Genomic DNA, 23,385 nt, shown 5'->3' on the forward strand with positions numbered 1-23,385 from the left:
TAATCCTTAATCAATCACAATGATGTGCAAATATTATTCAAAGGCCAATGATGCCATATATTTATACAAAAAAGGCCGTTATAAACACAATACTGTAATTAAATACAGATGCAGATAAACCAAAACATGCATTAAATCAAATGCAAAATACAAATAGTTTAAAAAACTACATTAATAAGAGGAAGAACTGGTGATCACAAGATTCTGTCACCTTGGTTTGCAATGACATCTCAATTATCCAAGACAGAGACATGGCGAGACCGAGAGACCCGCGACTGAGACAAGACCAAAACCGTAGACCACAAAAAAGTCCGGTCTCCAGAACTACAGGTCTGCAAGCAGCACAAAGCAGTTTTTCTCATGTTAAGATGTTTCATCTTCATTTGCAGGAGTCTTGATTGCTTTTAGGAGGTGTTGCGCAGCTTTCTTTCTCCCATTCCTACTCTTTGCAAAAGTTTGCTTCCTTTGAAGTCCTGTCCCAGTCATCTTGGTTTTCAGAAATATGTTACACATCTACAGAAATGAAACTAACAAAAGTTCCTTTGTGCTGCTTTAATTTCTCCAGTTTTTCTTTTTCATCTATGAAGCCTCGTCTTCATATATCTTCAGTGGTTATGGTTTTCTTCTGATTTACAATATGTGTGAAAAAAACACAGTCCACATATTCCCTTTCTTTACCTGCAGAGAAATATGTTGTTTGTTCATCAATTACCAAAGCATGTTTATTAAGTCGAGCTATAACTCTATTGGTTAGTGGGTTTATGCCAGCAGTCCAGACAGAACTATCTCCGCAACTACTGGAATTACATTTAAATTATGTACCATCATTTGCAGTATATTATCATTATTTTTGAGGTTTTATTCCAGGAGTGGCGTGTATTGAAAGTGCAGAGACAGGCCGGGATTCAAACATGGGCCGGTTGCATGAGAACCAGAAAACTGCTCAACCTTTATGTACTCTAATCTTTCCAGACAATTATTGTGAGGGTAGAGTGGACCCCATCATCATCACTTGTTTATGTTGTGTGCCGCGGTATATAGTATTAAGTGTTACTGCTAACAACAGCGGTTTCACCGGAGGACCACTACTTCAATATAAAAAATGATTCATCATCGTCTCTACTTTTTTTAAGGGAAGTTCTAATGTTATATTTGTTATTCACTCAGAAATGCGAAGTCAGAATGCACATACACTTTGGTCTGTTTCCACACATTTGATGTGCTCAGTAAAATATTTAGAAAATAAGACATAGCAGCTTCAAAGCTTTTGCAAAAACACCAGACATCCATGAACAAACATGCAGTACTTCCTTGAACCGAAGAAAGAAAAACATTAGGAAAATAAGCCAAATATTGTCAAAATCTTTATTAGACAAAAAGTATAAAAGTCAGAGCCTCTTCCTTTAGGTGTACATGGGTTATTTCTGCATTATTCGTGTAACACTGAGATTGATTACAACTGTGTTATATTCAACTGCAAACCACAGAGAAATCATCATCTGCACTCTGAGCTGGACGTGAGAGTTTTCTGATAGTCCATGAAAAAGTAACAAACCAAATAACTGAGCAGGTTTGTCATGAAAACCAATGTGAGTGCTCTTCAAGTTCATTTAACCTGAGCAGATAACTTCATCGGACGTCTCCTCAAACCTCTAATAAATTCTAGTACCCAACAAGAGACACTGAGAAACGCACCTTTCTTGAAGCCATGACATATACTGTACTTGGTCATGGATCAGTTTGCAGACCATCAGCAAACCGATAAAGAAGTTGTTGTTATCAGCACCTAGTGATCATCTCTGTGTTTTGATTTATAGTTTTTGAAGCTCCTCCATATTTGCATTAAACAGTAGAAACGGTTTATCTCAAGTTCTTCCAAAGCTTTGTCAGGTACAAACCGCCTCCAGTCAGAAACCAGAGAGCAACAAAATCCTGCACTGTGTTGGCAGATTCTGTATTTTTGCAGATATATATGTAAATATCTGAAAGCTTACGCATGGACTTTTTATTGTAATCCAACAAACAAACAAAAAGAAAGGAAAAAAAAAAACAATTTTCAGGACTTGAGAAAATATCAAAGTAAATATAACAGCTTTGGATGATTCGATCATTTCAGAATTCCAAATGAGGTTTCCTGAACCTACTAAATTGATAATGAGTTCATCTGAAGAGAAACAAAATCAATGAAAGGGATTGTTATGAGGCTGCTGTGTCGGCTGGTCTCGGTTGTTCGGAGAGAAAGCGAGGCTCCGTCTCCTCTGTGCAGTCGTCGGGGCTCTCAGATGTTACGAGGCAGCCTGAGTCTCTTGGGCAGTTGTTGGTTTCTACTTTTACGTCTTTAGAGAAGTTCTCCGGCCCACAACTGGAGTCATTCTCCAACCACCTCTCAGCTGTAAGAGAGAAGAGGGTTCCATTGGATGAACTGTGCTGCCACTGACTTGAATAGATAAGTAGTAAGTAATCCTGTGCTGCGGTCCTCCCTGTGCACGGAGCCTATCTGTGTGTAGATTCCCTCCCGCGTGCCCCGGTCTATTCTCAGAAATGCTCTTTCAGGTTATCCTGTTATCTCTAACCTCTTTAGTTGTGACCTGGATTCCCTGCTAGGTTTATCTAGCTGCGGTGGAATGTCCCTTGTTCTTCTTCCAACTCCAAATCCGCAAAGGCCTCAGCATTTTTTTTAAAGGGGGGGTTTTTTTACTCACAACACAGTTGCTGCAGGGACTTAATAGCAGCAAGCAGTCGCTGCCTGTGTTCTGGATCGGTCACATTCAGCTCTATAAGGTCATGCTCCTTCAGCCTTGTCAAGTCCTCCACTGTTTGGTAGCCGCTGAGCTGCAGAGGTGAGGAATACTCCTGATGAAAGCAAGTGGATGAGAAAAAATGAAAGCAATGTTTAGAAGGTGAGGCAAAACCTTCTTACAGGGAGGATGATTACAGTCCCACATGTGGAAAACCCAGCTGAGAGTAACATACCTCGAGACTTAGACTCTTTAACATTTCCTGAACAGTTGATTTGTGTCGCTCTTCATGGATGTGTGTCTCATAACTCGGCTCCGTTACCACATCCACGTAGATGAACTTAAAATGTCCTACTTTTCCATTCAGGATGCCTTTCCATATTCCCATGGGAGGCTTGGCAATGATGTCGATTACATCTCCCACCTGTACGAAAGTTAAAACCGGTTTTAGTACACATGTATCAACTAACACTAACAAAAAGCACCAATCTCCAACAAAGAGAAAAGATACTTTGTACAGGTTATCTGACGGCTGTTTTCCATCTGCAGTCCCTCAGAGTGAACAACACAACCACTAATGTAGAGATTTAATAGAGGGCTACAGAGGAACAGAACATGCTGATGTTGTGAGGGTGAACTTTAAATGCAATAATACGTCTATATTTGCTGAAGTAATTCATCTTGGACTTATTGAAGTGAACTTGCATTAAAAGATAGAAATAAAAATATAAATCCTGTTAACGTATGGCATAGGTCAAGGTGGCAAATCTCCAAACATGACTAATACCTGGGCACAAACAGTGAGTGTAAGTTGCAGATAATTGCAAATGCTGTGATGTGGTATTAGAGTTACATTCAACACTAAGAAGAAAAAGCAGGCCAAGAGTACAAGAGGTTTTTTTCATGTTCAAATGTTGGTTTCATTTTATTTGATTAAACATTTGATGAAATCATCCTGTCCCTGCAGTTGGCTAAACCCCTAACCCTAACCCAAGTAACTGTGAACTCCTGTCCTTGCCGTCTCTTGCATCTCACCAATGAAACTAGCTCGCAGGGTTACCGTGGACATCATCAGAGCAGAGACTAAGAGACTGAAGCAAGAGACCTAACAAAAATACATTTCGGAAACTACATGCTGAGAAAATTGCTGATGAGAATTGCAAAAGTTGCCTTTTGCTGCTTTAAAATGACAATGACATGCAGGTTCTGGGTTTGTTATTCCAGAAATGTCATCCATTTTTTGTGATTATTCCTGTTGTTGAAGCAGCCTGTTCAGACTTAGTGGCGTGTGTCCTCAATGTGTTCGTGCTACAGTTTCTGACTGAGTTTGACAAATTACAGAACCTCGCTGTCGCTGTCACCACCCTGTGGATCTTTCTCTGTTAGCTCTGCAGGTTTGTAAGAAATTATTTCTGCAGCAATTTCTGTACGATATTACAATTCACAGTTCTTCAATAAAGAAAGCAGAATACAATTGTGAAAACAATGCTGATTAACAGACACTGTAACACTGACTGCATTTTTTTCTTCTCTCAGACCAAGTTTTGGGTAAATACAGTCTAATACACAAACCACATCCTCACTACTGAGACATTCTGTCCCAAAACACGTTAAGCTCACAGCCCAGTATTCACATTCTTGAAACTGGCGTAGCAAAGATAGAAAACGATATTGGCCAATAATCACCATCTTTAAAACTTCAAGCTGAAGTAAAACACACTGAAGTCTGAAGTCAGTTTTCATACTCTCAGGCAGGGCCGCAGCAAGGGATGTGCGAACCGTGTGACCGCACGGGGCCTCGCGCCCCAAGGGGCCTCGCGCTATGGGCCGTTTTTTTTTTTTTTTTTCAATTTTTTTTTTTCATTTTTTCCCTTATAAATATCAACAGTCACATTCCATTACAGACCTAAATGTGTGTCTGTTGTTCAATACAACTGCGTCAGACCAAGCGTAGACACAAGCTGCTCTGATCCAGACGGGTGGAGTTGGAACAAACTGTCACACAATGTCGAGAGAACGAGACAGATTCAGGAAATTTCCATCTCGGGATGAAAAAAGAAAAAACTAAAGAAAATGGAAGAGTTTAATGCCTCTCTGAAAGGCTCGTTTGATAAATTTGTTACAAAAATCACCGATCCGATCGGGTCTCAAGCAGCCGTGGGGCCCCGCGTCGAGGCAAGAGATGATGATGAGGCAGGGGAAGGTATCCAGTAATTTGCTAATTGGAGAGTTAAAATTGCGCATATGGACACCCGATCTGACCCGAAAAACCCAAAAATTTTGCGAGGGCCCCCCCCCCAGCCATTTCGCACAGGGCCTCGCAAATCTCCCAGACGGCTCTGCTCTCAGGGCATTTCATGCACCTTGAGGCACATACCTTGAGTTGAAGGGATTCGGCGTCATAAGGACTTGGCACATACTCAGTATGGACTCTTGCTCTGCCGCAAAACTGTTTTGTGAAGGATAGATCATCCTCCAGTCTGATGCTGTCTCTGTTACTGGAGCAGTCGGAGCCACTGGCGACGCCACCTGGGAAACGGCAGACACCAGAGTTTAGTCAAAGTCTGCTGTACTGGAGGCGTTCATACGTCTGCCATAACACAGCACAAGTCTGAGACGAGGATCCAGTCTCACATTTGTGAGTAGTGAGGGAAGCTTAACAAATGAGCTCATCTAAGGTGGAGTATCAGGTGGAGTTTACAAGCAAGGGTTGCATAATTGATTAGGATGTTGTGTGGAGAGCATGCTTGGTTCTTTGCCTGCAGGTGCTTACTGGAGGAGCTTTGTCCACTGTGGAGGCTGTAGAGGCTTTCCAGGGAGTTTCTGCGCTGCTGGTGCCCTTTAGGAAATGTCCCGTGCCCAGCCTCCCTCCTCTCTGCGTCATCTTTCAGCAAACCTCTGTCCTGCTCAGAAACAACAACAAAGTACCTCTATGTTCATTCTGTCTCCCACCAGAGGCATTCATGGCAAACACAAGAGTAAGCAGGAAATGTACAGCACGTAATCCATGCGAGCGTTGCGTTGCTTTTTATAGTGAAGCCAAGGAAGTTTGTATAATCCCTGACTACCTGTGCTCAACCGTCACCTTCCTGTCCTGGACACGTCGCAAATAGTTGATCAGCTAAAATCCCATTCCAAGGAAGAATGAGAGACAGTGTTTTAAAAACTGTTGCGCTCCTTAGTTCTCAAACACTTATCAAGTGTTGATTCATGACTTAAATAAACAACAATGATCATAATAATAAAGGTGATGCACACATGGGTAAATTCCAATCAGCTAAATTCTGAATAATTGGCAGATTGATGCCTTTTACTACCTAGCTGATCAAATCCTCCAGGAAAGTTGCAATTAAGGATCCTGGTGAAAGGTTGGAATAACAGACAGGAAAGTAAAATCTGCAGCAGCACCAGTTTGGAGACTGGACTACAGTCCTGGTTTCTGTGGAAATGTCAGTTTATGGAGCAGAAAATAGCCTGTTGAACAACCAATATGCAGAAAGACTGAACTTTTGTTTCCAACAATGTAATAACTGGTTTATTACAGTGAAAATCCTCAAACTGCTCTTGGATTACTACTTTTTATTTTAATTTTGAAGGTTTGGAGATAAATAATGCATATCAGAAAGTTAGATCACATTATCCTTTGTAAATAAATATTGTAAATAAATATTGTATTGTGTTTTAAAATGCTGTGTTCTGTTTAAACAAGTAATTAAAGAAACACTTTAAAACCGTAAAATACTGCCATCCTCTCAGTCAAAGTGTTCTTAACTTTACATTAAAATTATTTACATTGGCTTTAGTTTTGTGTCCCATTTATCGCCATTAATTAATTCAGGACATACTAAAGGTTAATAAATAGTAAAAACGTGGATGTTGCCTTTTACAGTGTTGTACTTTAAGTACTGTATCTACACACCAGCGTGTAAGCGCTGGCAGACGATGGTGGTTTGACTGGTTTACAGTCTGGCAGTACAAGCGTGTGGATGACTGCTGCGCTTGCTTGGTGACAGATGTTATTATATTAGCAAATTAAGGGTAAGATGGATTTAAAACCGTCTGCATGGTCGTGAGCTTTGCGGGGAGCATAACATACGCTGAGAAGCGTCCGTGTTTTCTCCGGAGACGCCTCCATGTTCTTCCCGTCACTTTGTGATGACCTCTGCAGCTCCTTCCTCTGCAACTTCAGCTTGGTAACCTCATCGTTCTCCTCCTGTTTTTCCTACAAACAAAGCACACTGTGAAGAGAAGGATCCGCTACTGCTGATAAAAGTGAGCAAGGTGCACATTTTAGACAGATGAAGTCCTGGATGGACAAAAACAGACAGATCGAATAGATTAGAGTTCGGTTGCCAAATATCATCCATGATCTGGTTTCATTAAACCGGAGTGCTGTCTGATGGCACCAAATCTCCCTGATAAGAGCAACTGTTTGGATAATAGAAAGATTAACATATGTGTTAATTCTGGTGACAGATGGACATGTTTATGTTGTCCATGTGAACCGATGTCATAAATGATTATTCCCTGTTTGTGACTTTTATTCTGAATTAGGTTAAACCCGAGCTACCATGTAACACCCCTGACTGCTGGTATGCATCTTTAGGGCGTAGAAGGGTGGGGGCAGGGTGTTGTTTTTCTTTTTTCCATTCAACCACTGTACAACACTAACTCGTAACGAGCTGATCAGTACACTTCACCTTTAGTGCTCTTAATGTTGTTGTTCTGTTGTAGCCTTAAGTGTGATGTTTTAATCTGAATATATATATACAGAATATCCACAAACTCATGTTTGGTCCTTGTGATAGCACCTGAAATGAATCATCTGTTATACAGTTGGCCATTCAATTTATTCTCCCTATTTTCATTTTAGCTGAATTTCAGATTCGGAAATTTCAGAAAAACGTTATTGTTCATTGCAAGGGCAAATTCTCTTTGACGTGGCTCTAAGAAAAGAAATACAAGAAATAAGGAGAATGTCAGGAGCCGCCCGCTTAAGTAGAGGAGTGCTTCAACATTTACTGAGAAACCTTCACTTTAAAAAGCTTGACATCCTGCCCTCACACAGCAATGAAACATAAACTCGCAGCACCTCGGGCTCTTGAGGACTACGTAAAATAAAGTTCAACTGTTTGTGATTCTCAAAACAAAACAAAACAAAAAAATATTAGTGGTGCTAAGAGAGTCTGTAAATAAGTCCAAGCTACAAAACTGTTGATCAGAATACCACGAAAGCAAGAAAAAAAAAACAAGCACTTCCTGGAAGTCTCAAATACAATTTAGGAAGTCCAAATGTTCAATAAGAAGCTGAAAAATGCAACAACAAAAAAGAAAAAGTAAACAAGCTCTGCAAAGCTCAGCAGGGTTGGAAGCATAGATCAGAGAAGATTTGCACAAACCAGATTAAAGCTGTACTTAAGCTCAGTGTTTCCCAACCCTGGTCCTCAAGTACTCGAGGACCACTGCTTTTAGCTTAAGGGATACAGATATTTCCATTTTGAAACACATCTTTATTGCTCATAAATACATTTAAACAAACTATCTCCATGTGATCTCCATGTGACCCATGGCAGCCCAAATGAAACACAAGACACTAATGGTGCAAACAACGGGACCGCTGGGTCTGCTGAAGCTGTACACACCGAGTCAGATGAACTTCTGCTCATTTTTAATCTGGCCCATGAACCCCCTCTCAGGAAAGTCATGTGGTACTGTGATCTCCACACAAGTGACTATTTTTTCTTGTGATTCCATGATGGTCGAACAACATCAGACCAGGAGCACCTCCAGGAATATCCTCAGGCCTCATCTCTTTGTGAACACCCAAACACCCCAATCCCGCTCTTAGCTTGGATTCCTGTGCTTGCCCTACTTTTACTTTGTCATTGAATTAATTCATTCATTTTACTGAAACTTCAGTGTTATCCCTCATTTGGAAGTTGGTTCGGGTAAAAGCATCTGCTAAATAATTAAATCCAATGGTACATTTTATCAAGGTTTCCAGTCCATCAATAATAACATTAGCATATTTTCCAAAACAAATTTCCTTTAGTTTCTTCTTTTTTCCAGTCATGTGTGTGTGTGTGTGTGTGTGTGTGTGTGTGTGTGTGTGTGTGTGTGTGTGTGTGTGGACCCGCTACTCAGCCTCATCTCTGATCCCTTGTCATTTATCATCACAATGAACAATGGGTTTACTTATCAATACCCTGTGACTGATGTCTCATTATATGCAGCATTTTCTAGACTTTGCAATAAAACACTGACAATAGAAGTCTGTTAGAAACTAAAAACAATAATACCAAGCCATATCTTACTGGGTTATGTGAGTGTTGCAGATCTGGGACTGGACAGACCCCCTGTGGGGGCGACAGAGCCGACTGCTTGCTGTCCAGCTCCTGCAGGAGACTCTCAAAACGATCCCAGTCTGATGGACGAGGCACAGAGAGGTTGACGCCGCAGGGCCACATTTCATGTCGTCTCTGTTGGCAGGTGTGATAGAGGGGGGCCCACGGTTGTGAACAGTCAAATGGGAAATGATTTCCAGTTTTTGGGCTCCAGACCCCTGCCTCCTCCCCATCGTCACGGTGACCCCTGGCGTGGTGCCGTGGCAGATCTTGGGGGGAGGTTGCTGGAGAAGAAGACCTCGTCTCTGTCCTCCTCCCCAGACTGATGCAGGTCAGAACTGCGTTGTTGCTTCTCACCACCTCTGCCAAGCAGTCTGAAGAAGAGCGGAGATGGTTTCTGTTATCAGCCCATTCAACAGTTGATCAACGGAAAATAATATTCCCCACAGTGACTTACCGTTTCTTTTAGCTTCGCTCTTCACTTTCTCACCATCACTCTGATGTCTTTTCTTGGCTTTCACCAGATTCTGTAGTTTCTTCAGTCTCCCAGTGGTTTGTATTGATTCTGCTGCGTCAGCTGTGGTTTCTCCACACTAAAAACACAAACAATGGATCTATTCAATACAGAGGACACTCATTCCCTACGAACTCCTGCAATAATTCTTTACAGATGGTTGTTAACATTGTTTTTCCAGCAGACTGTGGATGTGCATTAATACTTAACACTGAATATTTGTACTGGGTTCACATGTCCTGCTGCCGGACCTGTCCACAGATGTCCACAGCAAATTATTCAATCATAAGAAAAAACCTGAGTTCTACAAAATAACACAAATCATTTTTTAACTTCATGCCATCAACGTGTACAACATATATTTTCTTTTTAGAGGGATTGATGAAGTATAATTGAATTGAATTTTCCACTCTGGTTCATTACATCACACGTCAACTTAAGTCTGCACAAACTTTCCTTCACCATGCTGCCGTTTTGAGCTTGTCTTAGCTCTCCAACTACACTCACCGACCACTTTATAAGGTACACCTGTCCAGCTGCTCGTTAACGCAAATTTCTAATCAGCCAATCACATGTCAGCAATTCAATGCCTTTAGGCACGTAGACATCATGAAAACGATCTGCTGCAGTACAAGCCAAGCATCAGAACGGGGAAGAAAGTTGATTTAAGTGACTTTGAACGTGGCATGGTTGTTGGTGCCAGACGGGCTGGTCTGAGCATTTGAGAAGCTGCTGATCTACTGGGATTTTCACCCACAACCATCTTTAGGGTTTACAGAGAATAGTCCGAAAAAGAGAAAATATCCAGTGAGTGGCAGTTCTGTGGGTGCAAATGCCTTGTTGATGCCAGAGATCAGAGGAGAATGGCCAGACTGGTTGCAGCTGATAGAAAGGCAACAGTAACTCAAATAACCACTCGTTACAACCGAGGTGTGCAGAAGAGCATCTCTGAACGCACAACACGTGGAACCTTGAGGTGGATGGACTACAGCAGCAGAACACCACACCAGGGGCCACTCCTGTCAGCTAAGAACAGGAAACTGAGGCTACAATTCGCTCACCAGAACTGGACAACAGAAGATTGGAAAAACGTTGCCTGGTCTGATGACTATCGATTTCTGCTGTAACATTGGTAGGGTCAGAATTTGGTTTCAACAACATGAAATCATGGATCCATCCTGCCTCGTATCAACGGTTCAGGCTGGTGGTGGTGGTGTAATGGTGTGGGGGATATTTTCCTGGCACACTTTGGGCCCATTAGTACCAATTGAGCATTGTGTCAAAGCCACAGCCTACACTGTTAAAATGAAAACTAGTAATTGTTGATCTAATTAAACTTTTCAAAGTAAACAGACTCAGAAATAAAGCTTTCCATTTGCAACCTACAAAATCTTGTCTCCCCAACTAATTTCTCCCATTGTTGTCCTAAGTATGATTTTCTAAACAGCACAACAAAGATTTTTAACTTTTGAGTAGATTTTTTGAGTTCAGTTGGGGGCCCATGGGAAACCCCATAGATACCTGACCTGCGCATGCGCAAGACATGTCTGAACAAGTCTGAACGGTCTGAACAAGCCGACCCCGAGCCGACCACCTGTCTGCAATTTTCCAGAAGCGTGAGAGGACGACAAATTTGCTCATACAGGTAATGTAAAGTTAATTAAATGTGTTGTCGGGCGTTTTCTACAAACGCCTAGTGATATTTCAAGCCCTACTTTTACATCTACGTTTTAAGTCTGTGACATTGTTAAACGTCAGCCACGTCTGAAATTAAGACATTTGAAGCGGGATTATATCGGTGTGCGTCAATTAGCTTGCATGTTGTTGTTTTTTTAATTTGACACTTTTATCCGGTGCTGCAGTGTTACTTTACAGTAATGTATAAATATAGCTAGATAGTTTTAACAGCTGGTGTGACGCTGTCATATGTCTTTAATTACTGTAAGTTAATTGTCACATACAAATTAAAGTTGTGCCTCGTTGTAAGAATGCTTTGTACATTTTCAGAGCTTTTATCAAGTTACAGAATGAGAAAGGAGAGCATATTTAAGAAATAATAGCAGTATTAAGCCTGAATCATGGTTCTGCGTTAAATCGACGCAGAGCCTACACCGTAGGCTACGGCGTAGCCTCTGCGTTGGTGTAACGCGGTGCATAAAGCCTGATTTATGGTTCCGCGTCAAATTCTCCGCCGCAGACTACGGCGTTAAGTGCGCGTCGCCGCGTACCATACGCCGTAGGTTCTGCGTTGGTGTAACGTGGAACCATAAATCAGCCTTTAACGTTGCAGTACTGACAATACATAGTTATCATAGTGTTTTTATCATAGTAACAGACAAATGTTTGAATTCACGGTTGTATTTATGTTCCATGTCATGTAATTATAATTTATACATTAATTTAACATTACTAATTATATATATATATATGTGTGTGTGTATGTATGTATGTATGTATGTATGTATGTATGTATGTATGTATGTATGTATGTATGTATGTATGTATGTATGTATGTATGTATGTATGTATGTATGTATGTATGTATGTATGTATGTATGTATGTATGTATGTATGTATGTATGTATGTATGTCTTATTTTATTTTTAGAAATTACAGGGACTGTTGCAATAGTGCTTTCATCAAAACTGACTATCCTATGTGTCTCTTGTGTTTCAGGGATGGATTTCATGCAGTGCCGATTTTGCAAATTCACAAGCTCCAGTCAAGAGGTTCTTCTGAAACATTTTCGACTTCATCACAGGCAAGGTGCACATTGGCCCTATATTCACACAAACTGTATGTGTATTTAAAACACCTGGAGCATTACGATCACACCTCTCAAGATCCCACTCAACAGTGAAAGTCCATGAAAATTCAACATTTCAATGTGAATTGTGCTTTTTTTTCATTGCTATAAAACTGATTGAAATGCTTGTTTCCCACTGGATATTCTTTTTAGACATCCGACATTGTGTCCCACCGAAAGACAGCAGCACTGAGAGGCCTGCCCATTTTCCTCCGAGAAGATCCAACAAAGGTTTTCCTGAAGTTCCTAGTAAGTAATAGTAACTGTAGGAAAATGACAAGTAATTCCTAATTCCCATGAGATGTTTTAAAGGAGATCTATGCTCATAGTTACCTATTATTATGTCAGTTTTGAACACCTACAGAGTAGTTTTGCATGATTTCGAGCTCAAAAAAACTCCATAGTTTTCTCATACCAGCATCCACAAAAATCCTCATTTTAGCTGATTTCAGCCTCTGCCTGAAACACTTAGTTTTGGCCATAGACATATATAAAGGCCAGATGACTCGTCCGCGGTGCTGCGACGTCGTCACACGGCGGCCATCTTGCCACAGGAGAGCTCGCTCACTCATAACATTGTGTTTAATGGTGCCTGTACTGCAAAACAACCTTAACTTGCTCAATTCTCAACAGATTTTCAAACAGTATGGTTTGTTATGAACGTCAGAGATGTAGTTATGACACTGCATACTTGTGAATAATTATAAACATTGAAAAACGTACTTTTGAATGAAAATAACCAGAAACAGATAGCTATGACATGGTATTTATATTAAATAAATATTTCTATAGTATTCTTAGTAATATTTATATTTACATTATAACATATATATATATTATTACCATATAACATGTATATATATGTGTGTGTGTGTGTATATATATATATTACATTATAACATGTATTTATATGACAATATAACATGTTTATATATTATTACATTATGATGTATTTACATCATGACATTATAACGTGTGTGTGTGTATATATATATATATATATATATATATATATACATACATACATACATACATACATACACACACATGTTTTATGGTAATAATATATATATGTTATAAATATTAATAAGAATACTATAGAAATATTGATTTAATATAAATACCATGTCATAGCTATCTGTTTCTGGTTATTTTCATATAAAAGTACGTTTTTCAATGTTTATAATTATTCACAAGTATGCAGTGTCATAATTGCATCTCTGACGTTCATAAAAAAACCAAACTGTTTGAAAATCTGTTGAGAATTGAGCAAGTTAAGGTTGTTTTGCAGTACAGGCTCCATTAAACACAATGTTATGAGTGAGCGAGCTCTCCTGTGGCAAGATGGCCGCCGTGTGACGACGTCCCTCTGCATTGGCAGCAGCGCGGTCTAAGTCTAAGTGATAAGCAGGGTATGTAAGTTAAAGTTTAAAACCAGAAGAAATGTATCTTGTCTTTTTAGTTTTTCTTAGCTCTCAATAATGTATCTGTTATTTTTCTTCAGGACAGTAACATTTTGGAACCAGCGCCGGAAGGTGCTTCTGTTGCCATTCTCACCGTCGTGCAAGACGATGCCGGTATATCTGTGCGAGACCACGCAGTCGTGCTGGAAGGGGACATCGGGGTACATAACATTTCAGACCTTGCTACTGCCTTGGCTTACCTCTTTGGCCTTCTGTATGCTCTCAACATCGACTACCCAAAGCAAATGAGGTATACATTTGAAGCAATTCAGACCATCTTTTTCGAGCTTGGTTGCTCTCTATGCTCACAGCGCACAAGGTCTCTGAAAACTTATGTTCTTTAGTCTGTTCAAGTGCATTGTAGTAAAAAGAAAATGTGTTGCATATTGTTTCAACTGTTAAAATGCACCATTGTTCAAGAAAAACTGTAATATATGTATATGCAAAAAAGAAAGAGAACTGGCATGAGGATGAGTAGGTGTAGGTTGAACCTCCTGTTGTCTTTGGGTCAAAGAAAGAAGAGAGTACAGAGTAAGAAGGAAGGAAAGGAGGATGAAGCGGAAGAAGAAAGGAGGTTAAGAAAGAGGAAGGAGAGAGGGAGAAAGGAAAAGAGGAAGGACTGACGAGGAAGGAAAGGAGGGAGGGAGCAAAGGGGGATGGAGGGGAAGAAGGTATGTAGGAAAAAGGAAGGAAGCAGGGGAAGAAGGTATGTAGGAAAAGGAAGGATGGAGGGGAAGAAAGGAAAGGGACAGAGGGGAAGGAGGAAGGAAGTAAAGGAGTGTGAGGAAAGAAGGAACAAAACAGATTGGATCAATTTGACCTGGGAGGACAATATGCGGTTTAAGTGGGTAATTCATCATTAGAAATGTCAAATTCTGTCAGAAGAATTTCTGTTGTGGACACTATATGGTGAGATTTTATCTTGCATTTTATTTTATCTTGCATTTTACTTCATCTTGCATTTTATTTTATACATATTTTATTTGTTGAAGTGTCATCCAGTTGGGGTTTCCTTTTTGGTCCTGGACGTACATTTTAAAGTTTCTGCTGTGGTGCTTGAAGCACCATACAGCAATGCTTCTTTTCAGAATGTCAATTGTCATGTCATGTCAATTTCTGTAATGTTCTTGAAGCACTGTTTAATAAAATTATTTCAGGTAACATTCATCTGTGCTTTGTTTTATTCATTATATATTTATATTGAGCATTTTTCAAATACAATAACGGCAACATACATTTTCCTTGGTTTATGTAGGTACATTTTCAACTCACTGAAGTAAGAATAGTATAATTATTAAAAAATAATATCTGAGTTTGATGAAGGTAGAAATACATGGCATAGAACGAATAATTGTATGTTTATTCAACAAAAATATCTGAGTTTGGTGAAGGTAGAAATACATAGTATTGAAACCAGAATTTCTTTGTTAGCATTTGAGGATTATCCTAATTAGGTGAACAAGAAAATCTAAGTTGGCAGAACTCTTGGCAGAACTTGTAAATCTTAGTTAAGTCAACAACAGTAGGCAAAAGTTGAGAAAACTCAAAAATCTCTTGCATCACGTTACCATGAAATTTTACGTTTTCTCAAGCTTTTCTTTTTTGCAGTGTACCTGAGTTTTGTTGCTCACCATGTCCATCCCTTTATGACCACAGTGTACCATCTACGGATGGCTTCTTCCAGCAGGATAACACGCCATGTCATAAAGCGTGAAACATCTCAGACTGGTTTAGTTGAACATGATAATGAGTTCACTGCTCAAATGGCCTCCACAGTCACCAGATCTCAATCCAATAGAGCACCTTTGGGACGTGGTGGAACGGGAGATTCAACTCATGGATGTGCAGCCGACAAATCTGCAGCAACTGCATGATGCTATCAGGTCAATATGGCCCAAACTCTCTGAGAAATGTTTCCAGTACCTTGTTGAATCTCTGCTACAAAGGATTAAGGCAGTTCTGCAGGCAAAAAGGGGCCCAACCCGGCACTAGCAAGGTGTACCTAATAAAGTGGCCGGTGAGTGTAGTTTTTCTGTCTGCTGGCTTGATTATGAATTCTTACTATATTTATATTCTCTTCTCCTCAGTTTCTCTTTTTTCTTTTCTCCAGCCTTCATTCAAACACACAAACCCACTAAGCTGAAGCAGGTGACAGATTTCTGTGCTCACACATTAAAAAAAATAAATAATTTTGATTTGATCTTTACTGGCGCTTCATTATGATATAATCCACTCCGTGGCGTCCTCGGTTACGTAACGGTGTGGGTGGTGAGTAAAGAGGAGAGCCACAGTCATTTCACTCACATGCATTAACACGTGCGCGAGCATCCTGAATCCCAGGTAGCTATGAGCTTCTCTGGCACTCACTCGCCATGTGGGAACGGGATTACAAAACACTCAGCCATCTGCACGGCCTCTCAAATCATCATTTGAGGTGGTGAAGTGATTGTATGGTCACTTATGTGAAGAGGAAATGTGAATATATTATTCAGCAAAGTGCCCTTTATCCAATGGAGCCAATCAAAAACATGACTTTATATAAATAAAACTGATTTGAATTGATAATTGGACAGAGAATATAAGGTTTGGGTTATTCTTAAAGGAATACTGTGTAATAGCTTGATGAGCGTGTCGTCTCATTACAGTGATGTGGTCTCACCTTAGCTGCTAGATCGTCGCGTGTCCTCTCAGAGCTCCGGTCCTTCACTTTGTCATCTGTTTCCAACACGCTGCTCCGGCTGGAAGCTTCATACATCAGAAAATACTTTATTTATAGTGTCAAACACACAGTTCAATACAATTATTAACGCTCACAGATTCTTTAAAACTGTCATGTTCCTAAAATACACTTTGGTTGTACTCGTGTATCACATATTTCCTTACTTCTTTTCGGCTCTTTCTTTTGATTATGTAAAACACTCTTCTCATCAGGTGACATCCAGCAGGTGAGATCAGCGTCTTCAACGGCAAGGCAAGCAGAGGAATGAGAAAAAAGTAATGTCACATTTAAGAGGTAGAGGAGGAGGAGCAGTGTGACCCTCAAGTTGCTGCTTTTTTTTAACATTAGGTTCAAATCTTTTGGATTTAATGAATAACATTAGAAAAAATAAAAAGTCTGGGCTGGTGAACTTTTTTTTTTTTTTTACCAACCTAAAGTTTCATTCTCCAAGGCTGAGGTTGGCACACCAGACCTAGAATAAGAAATAATATTGAATAAAGGTTTTATTTCCCAATGGAAAAGTGAGATAAACAACGAAAATGTAATTTAAAAATCAAGCTAATAAAGCTGCACATCCATACCTTCTATTGCTGCTTTTCAGTTTGGCAATACTCTGAGGCTGGTCCTTAGAGAAACAAACAAAAGACCTGACTTTTAGCAAAGAAAAACGTCCGACACACTGCACAAAATAAGATGCACTCACTCTCAACCACCTGATATGAACACTGTTTTTATTTCTTTCAGCTTGCCAGGTTTCTGCTGTGCTGTAACTCTGCTCTGCTTTATTTCCACTGCTGAATACCTGAGTGCAATGTTTCAGGATCTATGTAGCAACACGAAGCGCTGATGGCATAAAGGTGTTGTACTTTTGTAATACACCACACACAAATCCTCCGGTTGCAAGTAAATAGTCATCAGTATCAAACGCTTAGATATTTTTCTAAACATTGGTCGTGATCTCAGAAAAACTGATCAGAAAAAAGGCTTACAGAGTTGATGGATGGATCTGAGCCGCCCCACTCATATTTGTGTCTCACAGGAGCAGGACTGCACTGGTGCTTGCTGGGCAGGATCTGTTTGAGTGTTTGGCTGTGCGCTGGTTCATAGATGCTTTCTGTGGAGCCCTCCTGAAGGAAGCAAGCAAACAAACAAATGTGAATGCTGGACCCACTGCTGCACAGCTAATGCTTCCCCAGTTTCTGCCACAGAACCTTCAGATGAAGTCGTTCATGTGTGAATCGTCTCTGAAATTACCATTTTTTTAAATGTATTTATTTTTTAGTTAATACTTTAACGCGTTAAGCTTCAGTCTATTTTCAATGCCACTACATTATCACTACACTCATCTGCATTTGTCCACATAAAAGCAAAAGTCAGGAGGACATTTCCTGCAATATGCGAGAAGACTGATCTAAATACACCGACTGCCTAATTCACACTAATTAAGCAAAAAAGATGATTACTGCATTACATTATACTTGTTAAAGGAAGAATATTTTTCTACTGCTGCTGATTCTTCATTATTTTACTTTTGTTTTACTGTGCATCTGGACAAATCTGACTATTTCCTTACATTACAGAAGGTATGAAGGAACTGATAAATAAAGTCAGCTCACAATGATGAGCTGTACTGTCAAGCAGGGAAGCATTTGATGAAATTTCCTTTTAACATTTGGATGTGATACAACCTAACACAACGCCTCTTTGTTGACACTAAAAGGCAGAAACGGTCTCAGAATCAGTGATTATCAGTCACGATCCTTTCATGTGTCAGACTTTACCCCAACCTCAAATATTTGTTGTGTCACTTTCATAGAAAAAAGGACGAATGAAGCGCATAAATGTATATAAATATCTCAGATAATGTGCCAGAAGTGTCATAATATTTACATCTAAAAGATCTCCGCCAGTTGTCTCCTTTTTTTCAGTCTTTTTTTATATTGAGAGAGAGATATTGATAAAGTAGTAGTTTCATTCCTTTTGTTCGGATCACTACTTTAGTTTCCAAACAGGCAGATATGATAATACAACCCGCAAGTACAAGCTTTTAATAAATAATGGAGCCTGACTGCTTATAAAAGCAAAGAAAAACATCTTTCTCTTCTTTCTTGCTTCTACACACTAGTTTTACCTCAAACATGGTTTGACCTACAAAATCAGCTGCCTGCCTGAAAAAGGTGAAAACTTCATGTTATAAATCTTGATAATGAATTGTTAATGCCCTCACACTATGAATTGGAATCTTTATGTAGAATGTCAATCCAGAAAAAAGAGCTTCAAGCAACCAGATGTCCAATAGTTCAAGAAAACCAGCCAGAAGGTCCTGGGTTCAATTCCCTCCGGGGACACACCCTGGGTGGGGTTGGTGAAAGGGCCTTTCTGTGTGGAGTTTGCATGTTCTCCCCGTGTTCCCTTGGGTAGCAATGTGAGCTACCCTCACAAAAACATGCAACAGTCCTGGGCTATACATGCCCCCCCCAAAAAAAAGTCACTTCAGAAAATGAAAAGGACAAAGACCATGATGAACTCTTAAAACATTTAAAAAAGGAAAGGAACAAAAGCTTTAATTGGAGCCCAGCTCTTCTCACGTTGCTGCCGTCAGCCTCTGAGTCATCCAGCGCATCGTGGCATTTTGAAGCATTAACTAGTGGGATCGGTTATGTAACCACTGGCATAAATCTGTCACGGCTTGTCCAGGGGAGCAGAGCATACTTTGCACGATTAAAGTTTAGATTTTTTGATGCTACTTATTTATTTTCCACTTTTTTGTGAATTTAACCTGAGCTGAGGAGGATCCTCAATATAGTTTTATATAAATATAGTTTTTATACTTTCCCCGACACATCCACCTTAAAACCGACCTTTACCACTACTGATGAGAATCGTGATATTTAAGAAAAGAGAAATAAATAGATAGAAAATTGTTGAGTCATGACTACAGAACTTTGCAAAACAGAAGGAGCACTTTACTTTAGAAACAAAGTTAATTTTCTCCAATAGGAATCTATATAACCGTGCAAGAGTCTTAGGCCAGCCCTTGTTTTATCAAAGCTTTAATGATATCTGTATTTATTGACAAATGTATCACCACAAATTTTGAGTGTGTTCATAAAATAAATCATTGAGATACAGTTTGCGGATGTGGCTTAGAAAAGGTGGAAGTCACGTTTAGATTTTCACCATAAATGTTTAAGATTGCAACAGAAGATGTAGTGATCACACGTGCGCAAAATGAAACCAAATTCAGAACAAAATGACAATTCAGGCAGAGGAGAGTATTTAGTCACTTCCCTCAGAACCAAGCACAGAGTGCATGTTTGCAATAATCTTCATTTGGATTCATTCTATTAGGTTGAAGAGCTCCAGTTTCCCGGATTGTCTGTCTGTATCATAAAGACAAAATATAGACTTTCAAAATTTAACATACTAAAAGTAAGGGTGCCATGACATTTGCGCAGTATTGTAAAAAATGTTTGGCGTTGTTAAAATATTATTTTGAATAGTTGTCACAATAGTTGAGTTGCAAAAATGTGATATATATAAAAAAAAACACATTGAAACAACTAGTCTCATGTGTAATGACAAACCCTCAGTTTGCATGAACTACTTGATTTATTTCCCTTGTAGTGTGACACCAAACAAATGCACATTCACTCATTCTAGAGCATATAAAGTGATTCTTTTAACTGTTAAATAAGGTAAATAATATCAAATAGTAGCAGTACGCTGCTGTAATCAGCCGCATTAACAGCTCTATAAACCATCCATTACAACAACATGAAAAATGCTTCTCAGGAAATGACAGGACTGCGTGTAAGAAAGCTTGTGAGTTTTTGGACCGATGGAAAGCTTTGTCTCGTTTTCCAGAGAGCCCACCTCAGATCTTTCTCAGTGACACTAACAGCTCTCCAAGTTTCAACGGTTGACCAGCTTAGGCTTGAGGCTCCTGACAAAAGAACGTAAAACTGAAGATCAGAAGATCATTCTTACCAGAGTGAAGCAGAACAGGTTCATGGTTGATGGTCTGGACGGAAGACAATGCAACTGTGGTGACAAGCTGTGGCCAGGGGGCAAACACACTTTCACACCCCACCCTCCCTCTCAAACACACGCATGCACCCTAACACACCCCTGTGATGCAAAGAGTCACGCAGCCCCCACGCTGTCTCCAGCCCAGTGGCTTAATCCAGGTTTCAAATCCCTCACGTAATCCAATAGATGCAGTGATCCGTTGCTGTCCAACAGTGGACGGAGTCAAAGCACCCATGGCAACAAGACGATAAACAACACGAGCCGGCTTTATTGAGCAGGTGTCTTAAATGATCTTTAACCATAGTTTCAAATGAGACTGAGAACATTGAATAATCACCAAGTGATGCGAAAAACTAGACAAATAAAATAATGAGGTTCCATTTGTACGTTTACCTGGGCACATACTGAAACTAAGGTTTATGTTCTACCATTTATACTTGTCCATAAGCACTTTCACTCGCAGAGCTTCTGTGGTGTGAGCACAGTGGCACAAACAAATGTGTAAATGTAAATGTGATATAAAACGTTTATGTGATATTTACTTACACATCAATTACATCTAGTTAATGTTGTGCAAAATAGCACATAAAATACACAGATTGTCATTTATGGCTTTGAGTGAGTTTGAACTATCTGTAGCCTTCAAGGCCTGTGACTCTTCATGTGAAGGAGTCCCTGGAGCTCTGTGGGTTGAGTGCAGAAGCTGTTGCCCTCGTGCAGGTGGCGCAGGTTCAAATCCTGGTTTGTTGCTCTTTACTGCACGTCTTCTCCCTCTCTCTACCTGTTTCCTGCCAATCCACTTTCAAAATAAAGTGATAAAAAAGTCCCACAAGTCCGAGAAGGTCCTCGCTGCAGCACCGCGGAAGGGGGCGGGGCGTCGGACATCACAGGGGCGGGGCGTCGGACATCACAGGGGCGGGGCGTAGGACATCACAGTGGATGGATGGATTGTTTTTTAAATGTTTTTTAAATGTTAAAACATTTTAAAAACTCTGTGGAAAGTGTGTGGGGAGCTTTTGGGCGGAAAAGTTGCAACTGAACCTAGTACCCCTCGCTGCAGCACCGCGGAAGGGGGCGGGGCGTCGGACATCACAGGGGCGGGGCGTCGGACATCACAGGGGCGGGGCGTAGGACATCACAGGGGCGGGGCGTGATATCAAAATGACACAGCACCATCTGGTGACCATTTCCAAGAATTACAAATGCAAATTTATATTCAAAGTCATCATTATACAGATGAATCTCCGAAAATAAGAATACCGTGCAAAAGTTAATTTGTTTCAGTAATTAAACTCAAAAGGTGACACTAATATATATACTCATAATATGCAAAGATAGATATTATATAAGATTATAAAACATACTTGTAATATAATTATTATGTTTAATATTACATCATTATAATAAAAATATATAGATTGTCATTGGGTATTGAGTGTGATGAGTAGGCTAGCACTAAAAATCATTGGTAGTAATGATTCCATATATACAAATTACATTTTTTCAACAAACAAAAGAGGGACAAGGACAACAAAAGCAGGTGTTTTGTGTTAATGTGTTTATTCATTCAGCGAGTCAGCAGTGAGGAGACGCTGCCCAGAGAGTTGGAAAACTCAAGAGATGACTCCATTTATACCAGTGGCTCACAGTGAATTCAGTAGCAGGACTTCAGTTCAGTTGCAACTTTTCCGCCCAAAAGCTCCCCACACACTTTCCACAGAGTTTTTAAAATGTTTTAACATTTAAAAAACATTTAAAAAACAATCCATCCATCCCCTGTGATGTCCGACGCCCCGCCCCTGTGATGTCCGACGCCCCGCCCCTGTGATGTCCGACGCCCCGCCCCCTTCCGCGGTGCTGCAGCGAGGGGTACTAGACAAGTCCCAGAGCTTCTTTGAGCATCTCGTATGTGTGTGAGTTAGTTGCCATTCACACCACAGACACATTTTCTACCATACTGCTTAAAAACTTCTTTAGTAAGGCATGCAAACATAATTTCATTTACTTTGTTAAAAGCTCGCCGTACAATACTTTTATTATGGAAAAAATCGTCCCCTCCATCTTCCACTTCATGGCTGTGTGATACAATGTCTTTTAGAGCTGGAAAAGATTAAATTCTCCATAAGGGGTTGAACAGATGAGTTCTGTACTTACTGGCAACCTAATGGGTTTTCTTTTCCCCAGACTGATTAAGGGTTTTTCTTTTTTTTGAGAGGAGTTTTTACCTGTCATTCTTTATGTAATAATGGCTATGTAATAGAAGCTAAATAAAATTGAATTGAATCGATTATATGGGTGGTTTAGTGGTTAGGACTGTTGCATCACAACGAGAAGGTTCCTGGTTCGACTCCCAGGCCCAGCGGGAGTCTTTCTGTGTGGAGTTTGCATGTTCTCGCCTGTAATGAGCTGGGATAGGCTCCAGCAGACCCTGCAAAAGATAAACAGGAATAGAAAATGGATGGTTGGATGAACTGATTATCTGGGGAGATGACTAATACTGACTGCTAGAACACTGAAAGTACTATATTTAATTGTTACTTATTTATTTATTATTAAGAGTATTTATATACTCTTAATTTACCTTATTTATGTATGTGTGTGTAGTGTGTGTGTGTTACATTAATGTGATCTGTTAAGTGAGTTCGTTATCCGAATGTTATCAGTAGTATCATAATTCTTCAGTCTAAGATAAGGACTCTGAGGCCTGGATGGATGGAGAGGTGGGCGGGTGGAGCTCAGCATTGAAAGAAGTCATGTGATGACTACAAA

The 23,385-nt window shown here is 40.0% G+C and overlaps 1 protein-coding gene across 1 annotated transcript; it reads right to left on the reverse strand.

Moving 5' to 3' along the window:
- Positions 1-1,401: 1,401 nt before the first annotated feature.
- On the reverse strand, positions 1,402-20,707 carry samsn1b (SAM domain, SH3 domain and nuclear localisation signals 1b). The gene is made up of 14 exons (XM_061739087.1): positions 20,575-20,707; positions 17,574-17,711; positions 17,166-17,209; positions 17,016-17,056; positions 16,749-16,823; positions 16,525-16,610; positions 9,540-9,675; positions 9,053-9,456; positions 6,835-6,960; positions 5,512-5,641; positions 5,116-5,267; positions 2,974-3,162; positions 2,703-2,853; positions 1,402-2,390 (listed from the first exon to the last, which is right to left on the reverse strand). The coding sequence occupies exons 1-14, from the start codon at positions 20,596-20,598 to the stop codon at positions 2,197-2,199; spliced, it is 1,890 nt and encodes a 629-aa protein (XP_061595071.1). The 5' UTR covers positions 20,599-20,707; the 3' UTR covers positions 1,402-2,196.
- Between the last annotated feature and the right edge of the window lie 2,678 nt (positions 20,708-23,385).

This window comes from Cololabis saira, chromosome 14 (assembly GCF_033807715.1).
Source record: "Cololabis saira isolate AMF1-May2022 chromosome 14, fColSai1.1, whole genome shotgun sequence".
Lineage (NCBI taxonomy): Eukaryota > Metazoa > Chordata > Actinopteri > Beloniformes > Belonidae > Cololabis > Cololabis saira.

What these genes read in the sequence shown, in the direction of transcription:
- samsn1b (XM_061739087.1), bottom strand. Translation starts at nt 20,598, where the DNA reads ATGAACCTGTTCTGCTTCACTCTG. An exon ending in CTTGGAGAATGAAACTTTAG is followed by an intron (nt 16,824 to 17,015) that starts GTTGGTAAAAAA and finishes TTGCCGTTGAAG; the next exon opens with ACGCTGATCTCACCTGCTGG. An exon ending in CCGAATCCCTTCAACTCAAG is followed by an intron (nt 3,163 to 5,115) that starts GTATGTGCCTCA and finishes ACTTTCGTACAG; the next exon opens with GTGGGAGATGTAATCGACAT.